The sequence below is a fragment of the Hypomesus nipponensis genome, chromosome 26, assembly GCF_054491055.1.
Source record: "Hypomesus nipponensis isolate SF chromosome 26, ASM5449105v1, whole genome shotgun sequence".
In the NCBI taxonomy this organism is placed as follows: domain Eukaryota; kingdom Metazoa; phylum Chordata; class Actinopteri; order Osmeriformes; family Osmeridae; genus Hypomesus; species Hypomesus nipponensis.
In genome coordinates, this window is record NC_140386.1 from 9,032,574 (window position 1) to 9,042,166 (window position 9,593).

At 43.2% G+C, this 9,593-nt stretch overlaps 1 protein-coding gene across 1 annotated transcript; it reads right to left on the bottom strand.

Annotated features, from left to right (window-relative positions):
- Positions 1 to 3,997: 3,997 nt before the first annotated feature.
- ptgs2b (prostaglandin-endoperoxide synthase 2b) lies at positions 3,998 to 9,019 on the bottom strand. Its single transcript, XM_084692643.1, has 10 exons — positions 8,897 to 9,019; positions 8,549 to 8,662; positions 8,290 to 8,433; positions 7,981 to 8,124; positions 7,180 to 7,361; positions 6,978 to 7,061; positions 6,601 to 6,847; positions 5,877 to 6,163; positions 5,337 to 5,484; positions 3,998 to 4,924 (listed from the first exon to the last, which is right to left on the bottom strand). Exons 1-10 carry the CDS (start codon positions 8,961 to 8,963, stop codon positions 4,512 to 4,514), a joined length of 1,830 nt encoding a protein of 609 aa, XP_084548769.1. The 5' UTR covers positions 8,964 to 9,019; the 3' UTR covers positions 3,998 to 4,511.
- Positions 9,020 to 9,593: the final 574 nt, after the last annotated feature.

Consider the following 9,593-nt stretch of genomic DNA (forward strand, 5'->3'; position numbering starts at 1 on the left):
GAGCGAGCTCCGGCTCACGCCGTGGTTTCCGATAACAGACCTAGCCAGCATGAGGTGTGTTTTCAGACAACAGGAACTCCCCCCCCCCCCCCCAAACCACCCCCCACCTCCACAACCCACCCTCAACCCCCACCACCACCACCTTGGGTTCCTGAGCTCATACATGAATACATAAGCATGATAGGAGTGCCTACTTTGTCACATGCTCTGGTATGAATACATAAAGGACTGTCAGTCAGTGAGCCACATTAGTGGATAGCATTCATGTAGTCAATGGGTGTGTCTTGAACTCTTGTCAATTAAGACATTGACTACAGTGGAAAAGAACCATGTAAAGTTTTGCAAGTACGTGACTGAGTGGTCTTCGCAACTTTTTCACACACTGTTGTCCATTGTGTTTTACTTGTATATTCATTATTTTCTCATTTCCCCCACATGCCTCTGCATAGGGGATCAATACAGTGTTATATAATCACATCTTATTTCAGCTTGGACCGTTACTGACCAACCTATTACGGATGATTCAAGGCTATTCATTTTCCATGGGTCTCTCTCTCTCTCACCATCCCAGGGAGATTCATTATTTCACTTAATTGTATTACGTGCTGAAAGCAGACACTGATTAAGCTTCGGTTAACTGCATGGGAAACTTGAGCCAATCTTCCAGAGGCAGCGCAGCAGCGAAGCCAAACGTTGATTCCTATCAAGATCTGCTTGGCAGAACTTACATGTATAAGACATTGTGCTGCTAAATAGGAATTTTCCACCTTGATATGTGCATAGATACTCATTGTATGCATTGATAATTTCAGTACAAAGGAAATATTTGCTTGTGATCTCCTATGTTGATCTGACAACCTGAGTGGGTGAAAGTGCAGGTTTGTCATGTTGCCAGGTATTGTTTATTCAAACTGGAGCAACAACAGTTCTTAGCAATAACACAAAATGAAAATGACTAAATTCAATGAAGATATAATCGCATTGTCACAGTTCGGATCGTCATCTTATTGCACCAAACATTGAAACCCAACTGTCATCAAGGAAATTCTGGAATTGTGAGACAGAATCTTTTGTTTGTTCCTTCCGTCAGTAAAATGTACATGGCAGTTGAATTGCTTTCAACCAAAATCATGGACTGGAAACTTCTTTTACACCATTAACAGTTGCTAGTTATTCATGTAGGTGGGAATAAAAGTTTCACACTTTAACAGCCCAAAAGTTGTTTCACAGAAATACAAACAGATAAAGCCAAAAGCTGACCACCTGCATGTAGCCCTACTCCATCCATCCAGCCCGATATGGATGGGAAATGTGGGCGTTTTTACAGTAAGTGTTTGACAAGAGTTTGTGTATCCACAAACTCAGCATAGGGCCTCATCTGGCCAAACTGCTCATCTTGTCTCATCATAACACAATGAGAGAGTGGTACGACTGCCTTATATGGCTCCGGAAAGCCAGGGTACGAGCGACACGTCAGACCAGAGACATGGGTGGGGACTCAGAATCTAAACATAGGATCTGGCGGAAGACATTCCTCCTCGGAGAAGGGCAGTGAGCGTTAAAATCAACTGCTAAACATAGCAGGGTCAAAGCTGCAGGGTGTTGATGGATACACAGGCTTAAGGGGTTGAAGCTGGTCTTTTTTTGATATCTCGCCTTTAGCCTTTCCTTCAACTTATGGTCTGTACCGTAGGGCACAGATCTACACAGGTAGAGTCATCGCAATGTTTGATAAGAACCCCAACTGCGGAGGTGACACGAAGTGGTGAGCCACAAAACACTGCGCCACTAAGGTGACCGCATACAGTGCAACGTTTGAGGATTTGTTGTTTCGCTGTTGCCTGGTGACAGGAGGAGGATTCAAAGCAGTCACGGGTACAGCAAGTTCTAATTGCTCAGTTAGAAGGACACATCCCATTATCATTGGTTGGAGGGAAGCAGACTTGACAGAAAGTATGATCTCACAGTTTGTCCTGGGGCAGGTACTGTCAGTACAAGTTGTCACCTCGAGTACAACACCAAAACAGTCAGATTTAGCAAGACGTCAAGATTGAGAAACCTGACATGATACTAGACGGATTAGTCACAAAACAGCATACCAACTGAAAATGTATCAGCTGTGAAAGCGTGAATACATATGAATATGACTAATTTACCACAGAGACATGTTCAATGTAATGCATGACCTTATGGGACGACGGGTGGTAAAAACCAGCCAGCCAAAGTGATGTAACCTACCAGATACGGTGGGAGCTGTGCGTGTGTGCGCTGTGACCAGCAGGTGAACTTCATCACCAATCAACGGTGTCATCTCCAGACCGGGCCCTGACACCGTGGCGAGCCAGAGGGCAGCCGTTTCCGGTGGCCCCGCCTCCATCGCTAGCGCCTGAGCAGCAGCACGTAACTCCGGCAGGCGGTCGCCGCGTCCGAGCCGCTGGCGCTGGCTGCGGAGTCCGCTGGCACATGGTGGGGAAAACCCCCCCCGTGATCTCCTGATCACCTCCCACCACGGGGCCCACGGACTCAACACGCTTGTTACACACACACAAAGGCAGATTTGTTCAACCGCCCCCCCCCCCCCCCCAGGCTACTAGGAAAATGGGGGGACACTAATAATGCGTACGCACAATCAGGTCATTTTCCCGCTGTGACTGGCCGAGTGAAACTACGTGCGACAGATAGTCCTACGCCTGCTCTTTGATGTGATGGATGAACAGCGTGAAGGGGCAGGACAGAAGTCTGATTAAGATGACAACTGATGCACATGACTCAATTAATCTCAGTGTGCGCTTGTTATTGTCTGTTCACGAGTGCGCGCCCGTTTACGTGCGTATGGGATGTGTGCGTGTTTGTGTGTCGCTGTGTATTGTTCAGTCTCCAGTGAAGTAACAGACACCAATATTAGCCCTCAAGCCTCCACTGGTATGTCAGTCAAACCGTTTTTCTGGATAGAAGTGATAAGAATATTTATATATTTATATAAATATTTAGCCCACCATGTTTGGATGAGGGTTTTAAAGAAAAATCACCACAATCATAATTTCTGTTTTGGATACAGACAGATAATTTCTCACGTTTCACATAAAACATTAATATGTCCCCCATAAAATTGACAAGTGGACTTTTATCAAGGAAGTAATTTAGAAAGTAGTCGCCTATCTTTCTTTAGTTTGGTTTATAACTGGAACATCCAAATGTGGAGTCAGGTGGCTGAACGGTGAGGGAATCGGGCTAGTAATCTGAAGGTTGCCAGATTGATTCCCGGCCGTGCCAAATGACGTTGTGTCCTTGGGCAAGGCACTTCACCACACTTACCTCGGGGGCAATGTCCCTGTACTTACTGTAAGTCGCTCTGTATAAGAGCGTCTGCTAAATGACTAAATGCAAATGCAAATGCAAATATCATGTTTCAGAAGTTGCCCTCTTGGTAAATAGTTATGTGCACAATTTAGTTATTTATTTTTAATTTTATTTATTTATTCACAATACCACTTCAAATATTGCAATAATACAGTTGAGGTACAAGACCAATTGGGTAGAGGTGAATGGGTCCCCCAAAGAAGCTAGGAAAGCTTATAGGTGGGGGCTAATGATTCATGAAAGGGTAGTGGTACAGACTATAGGATACACAATACCACAGATGAAGACAAGTAGATGCACGCAAAAGGCGCACAAGTACATACATAACATGACATACATTCAATCATACACATACATCCCAGTAGTCCATGAAAAAAGGATTTTTTATATTAGGTATAGGTTGATAAGAAATGGTTTTTTATTTGTCTTTTGAAATTGGAGACAGAGGGCAGCAAGTGATTCAATTAATATGCCAAGGCAAGTCAGTCACTACCATCAATTCCCTTTCTGATACTTTTCCAAAACAACAATAAACTGCTCCAACTTCACTGAGATGGCAACAAGATTTTGTGTCATTTTGTGTGTATGTGTGTGTGTAAGTGTGTGTGTGAGTGCCACATTCTTAAAGGACAACATATTCACAATGTAAATAACCAACTGTTTTATTTATCACATCTGAAAGTCAACAGCGGATGAAACACTTTAAGACACTTATGGAGACATTGCTGTGCAAAAATAACATTTTGTAAATCAGTACAGAATCAATTTCAGCTTTGTTTTCAGTTTCTCATCAAACTACGTTATTAGCTTTACAATGGCAGGTGGAATGTAACAGTTAGATTGTAAACTATAAATTGTTGGATAATTCAAGTATTCATGTTAGAGATTTTTCTGATGGAAACATTTTACAAATAAATTAAAAAACAAAACAAATATTAATAACAGTGCAGTTCAGAGGTCATAATAGTTCAAAAATACAATAAATAAACACTTATAAATACAACAAAGACAAGAATCTATCTAAATTTACTAAATCTGTACAAAATATATGTATAAAAAAATATTGCAACAAATCCAGAATTGTATAAATACAATAAATATATATATATATATAAATAAATCATTTTAACAACAAATCTCAAATCTAAGTGTTATAGCTCAGTTGACCTTTCTTTCAGAATGACAGTTGGATTGACTTCCCTCCCACCTGCCTGTGCTGTGCTTGAGTTGATGGTGAAGGACCCTGTTTCTTTTACATCAGGCACTTGGAAGGACGCCACGGGACACGGGCCCTTGACGTTGTTGCATACTAGCCTCTGCAGGGAGGCCGTGTTAACGATATCATAGCCCACGCTGCCACCAAAGGTGCTGGGCTTCCAGTACTCCGGAGAGCAGATGGGGTTTCCCATCAGACCTTTCAGGGAATAGGGGGCTCCCATCTCAACCATCGTCTCCCCAAAGATGGCGTTGTCTCTGGGCTTCTCCACCAGCAGGCCTGGGTAGAGCTCCACAGCATCCACATGTCCATACATTTCCTCCAGCAGTGCAGCCATCTCCTTCTCTCCTGATGCACACACACAAACAGATGGATGGGTTAGTACAGTCACTAGCTCTGACTTATCCATTTCTTCTCTGTTGCCTGACATACATATAAACATACGTTGTTATCTGTAAATGTTATCGTTGTGACAATTGGGCCATGAATACACGTTCAAAGATGCCACACGCTATCATCATAGGGGAATCCTCATCTTCACAAATTCACATTGCTGTCGTTGAGGCAGTGCAGAGCAGCTGAACTCCTGGAGGTCTCACTGAGTGTTTACATCCAGATCTCTGCCTCTACAAACTGCTTACACTATCTGGTGCTTCAGAGTGCATCTGTCCTCTTCAGTTTCCTTTTTTCCAAGACCGATAAAACTCTTAGGAATCGGATGTTCCTAATGGCATGACTCCCATTCGTGTCTTTGTCTCACCTGTTATGTCTTCAAAGGAGCTGTAGGGTTTCATGGAGAATCGCTTCCTGTAGGCGTTGAGGGACTGGTAACGCATCTTCCTGCTGTTCTCGATGGACTTGATGGCCACATACATGACGGCTCCTGGAACGTTCCGGCCTCCGGCGACCTGGTGAATAGAACAGAGGTCAGAGGTCACGACTGGTCAGTCCAAAAGAACAGCACTCGGCCCTCCAGAGTGAACACACAAGACAAAGATCACGGTGAAAGAAACAGACAGACTAAGGACTCCTTCACTATAATCGTCACTATATAAAATCGGGGCCATGCAGGGAACCGGGTTTGATTCCGGCTCGGGTCCTCTGCATGTTACCAGCTTCCCTGCCTTCTCTCCCATACTCCTCCTGTCTCTCTTACCTAACTGTCTAAGAAAGCCATACAAAAGGCCCAAAATATATATTTGAAAATACATAAATAATAACAGTCACTACATCACTATAACGATACTCGTGTAGCAACTGCTTGTGTGACTGCGGTGGCTCTGAAGGAGGTGAGGCTTACCCGTCCAGACACCTGCTTGGTGAAGGAATCCACTAGGTGATTGATGCCGTGCTCCGTCACCACTGACGTGTTGAAGACGAACTGCTTGTAGTTATACTCCTGGTCCTCGATGAGAAAGCTGTCAGGCATCAGAGGGTGCCAGTGATACAAGGTGTTGAACTCGGAGGAAATGCGGTTCTGGTACTGGAACTGCTGCTTAAAGAGAAGCTCTGGGTCGAACTTGAGCTTGAAGTTGTAACCGCTCAAGTGCTGGACGTAGTCCTCGATTACGATCTTGATGGTCTCACCTATGGTAAAGGATCAGGGTAACGTTACAGTTTTTATTCAGCTCATCCTACATGTATTTGAGCTTGGCAAAGTGAAACTGGGATCAAATCCAACAATTCTATGTCAGCAGAACGACTTTCCCCTTTCTGAAATTATAGAAGGTCATAAATGATCTTATCTGTTAAGTTAATGTTTAAGTGTGGTCACAAGACAAATATCAGAGCAGGAAGAGTTGTGTTTAAAACCCTGGGGAAGTAAATTCCAGTTCAAGGCTTTTTTATAGTGCAGGGGTCTATTTCAGCTCATGATAATAAACGTGTTTACTTGTCAGCCTGACTTTGACATAGAGTAAAACAATAAATCTAGACAATAACCCAATTTCAATCAGTTAAAAAAACAGTTCACTTCCTATATTGTTTTTTTTATATTTTTTTTATCAATCAATTAAGCAACCCACCAATCAGAATAAGGCGAGCGGTCTGGAACAGCCTATCATCATCCCAGTCAGGATGGATCTCCTTCATGACATCACACACACGATTGTGTTCACGCAGCCAGATCGTGGCATACATCATCAATCCCGGGACCAGTCCGAACGCCTCGTGTCCCACGGCGAAGCGATCCGATTGGGCGATGTGAGGGGGGTAGTGCATCTCCACGCCGACCTCGCTCACCAGGGGGGGGTACACCTCTCCGTCCACTACCTGTCAAAGGAGAGCAAAAGATGATCCCGTCAGCTCGGAGAAGATGAGGTGATTGTCCATCAGCTGGGAGGCATGGCGATCAAGGGGGTGTTCAGGTGTGCCTGCAGTGTAGAGCAGATGTGTTCCATACCTGATATCTCATCTTGCCGTCCTTCATGAGTCTGAGTTTGTGCTGCCTCTCCAAGGTGTCCCCGTAGATATGAGAAAGATCCACCTGAAAAGCAGTCAAAAAATTAAATATGAATTCACGTTCTTAAAAAAAACAAAACGTGCGTTATGAGTCTTCCTGTGACGGATTCCCGCGGTGTTGTGCTGTTCGAACCCAAGCTCACCCCGTGACCCTGGGCTTTGGTGAAGGCAGGCCCCTTCTTCATGTCTGACTTGAAGAACTGATGGGTGAAGTGCTGGGCAAAGAAGGCAAACATCAGGCTGGATCCCTGGGGGTCGGGGATGAAGGTTCTCCTCTGGAGAAGCTTCTCAGCCAGCAGGGTAGCGTCCGGTAACTCCTTCTTCCCTGCAACACAGAGCGCGGTTGGTTAACAAAGCAGTGACGTTTCAGCTGATAGGATCTTATGGTTTCTTCCCTTTAGCACTTATTTTGGGTTGTTCACAATGTGTACTTCTTGTTTTTGGCTACCCGCAATGCTTTAGGCTATCTTGTTGTTATTATCAGTGACCTATGCACTTTGTAAAGCTCTCTCTTGGAAGTCGCTTTGGATAAAAGCGTCTGCTAAATGAATAAATGTAAATGTATCAAGATGGGACTCTGGATAGGACTTTCAAATTGTACATTTTGTGTTGCTTTTTAGATACGCGTTTCAGCTATCGTCTGAAAGGAACTCTCGGTTTGGGCGGCGGGTTTACATTCACATGAACGTTTAATTATTCTCTTTGTGATCAACAAACATTGTGCGTCTTCCCCTCTTAGGCTTGCAGTGCAACAATTTCCCGTACTTAACAACGCAACAAAGATAGCTGAAGAGGTTGCGATGTGATATCCCCTCACAATGAGTCTGGCTGATTGACAGGAACCTATCTGTCATGTGCGGTCTATGTTCCAGGAACAAGCTTTTCTTGCTCAGCGTTAAAGAATCTGTGAGAACAGGTTTTCGAGAAAAGGAGAGGGAACGTACCTACTACCCCCATTGGGGTGGGACAATCTTTGGGGACTGGCGGCAAGGTGCGGGTATAGTAGGAGAGATTGGAGTAAGCTTCCCAGCTTTTGTAGTGATAGTCTGCATTGTAGGTGGGAGGGCTGTCGATTAGATGAGATCGAGCTGTGGAGAGGATCAACGAATGTCATTTTTTATATCATTACAACATAGGCACTGTCTATTTCCATGATTTAGTACGTTTAATTAAAGGGCATAATTTGAGACTTGAAGTCTTTGAAGGTCTAAGACTATAAAGAGCAGCTGTGACAACGGTAAAGTTAGACTTACATGTCAGAACATATTTCATGATAGCGTCTCTGAGGAAAGAAATGTTGTTGATAATGTTCCAGAGTCCTTTGAAATGGGTGAGAAGGTAATGGACCGTGTTGGGGGTCGGCTTCAGTGAGATTTTTATCCACGTGAAGAATTCAGCTGTCAAATGAGAATGTCAAGGTCAAACAACGTTAATTATTAGATGTTTTATTTATACATAACAAATTGCTCCAATTCGTTACTTTGCTTTTGTCTTTTTAAGACGTTTACTTACGTGTGGTGCAGTTCTGGCCGTAATATCCTGTGCGCGTACAGTCGCACTCGTAGTCGGCTTCCATAGCTGTGCACACACCGCGGTTCTGGCATGGTTGTGAGCAGCAAGGATTACCTGTAAATGAATCGTCAGTTTAGTCAATTTATAAATCAACATACATGTATAGTAATCATTTGTCCTAATAAAAACAATAGATTGTTATATGAAAAGACTAACCAAAACTATCTTTAATAATTGATGATACATGCCTACGTTAAAGAAAATTATAAATATTGTAGAATGCTATATTGAGAATATTTTCCCACTGTTACATTTTGTACTGTAAGAAACGTATTCTCAGGTACTTACCCCCCTCACAGACAAGTAAGCCCAGAGCCAAAAGTAAAACCGCAGCTATGCTTCTGTTCATTCCCATGCCTCTTCTGATACCGCGCTTCTGTTTTCAATTCACTCCAGAGGAGTCCGTTTCTGAGATTGTGAATGGAACAACGAGGCTCGAGCTCATTCCTTTATACTGCAAGAATGACGTAGCAGCTACTCCAACCTCCTTTGCCGCGTGGTAGTTCAAAACCCGAACTCAAGTCTATTGAATGAAATAGCTCGCCAAAGAATTGACCAGTGGCAAGCATTGGTCATCGCCATACCAAATAACTTTAGTCATTAATCTCAGACACTTGATTATGAACAACTAGTGTTGAAAACGTCTGTGATTCAGTGGAATTAACATGTCGATTATCTGTAGGCTTGGAATTAACAACTCTACCTACATTAATTGTAGTGATACGAGACTGACATTTGAGTTGTTTAAATGTCATACTATAAAATATATGGTACCTGCCTAAATGCCATAATCTTTAGAATCCTATAAATTATGTTATTTGTAAACTATATTGAGGTTTAATGGCATACTTTTGAGAGAACTGTGATGAAGAGGTGCGTAATGGAATCTCGCAAAAAAAACTCAGTGTGCAGTGTAGGTTGTTTCGTTATATTCATAAATCAGATGATCCCCCTTCGCATATTTTGTGTACAGCCAACTTGTCTT

Coding starts and splice junctions, on each gene's coding strand:
- ptgs2b (XM_084692643.1), bottom strand. CDS start 8,963: ATGGGAATGAACAGAAGCATAGCTGCGGTTTTACTTTTGGCTCTGGGC. Junction 8,663..8,896: donor CTTACTTGTCTGTGAGGGGG/GTAAGTACCTGA, acceptor ATTCATTTACAG/GTAATCCTTGCTGCTCACAA. Junction 4,925..5,336: donor CTCCTTTGAAGACATAACAG/GTGAGACAAAGA, acceptor TGTGTGCATCAG/GAGAGAAGGAGATGGCTGCA.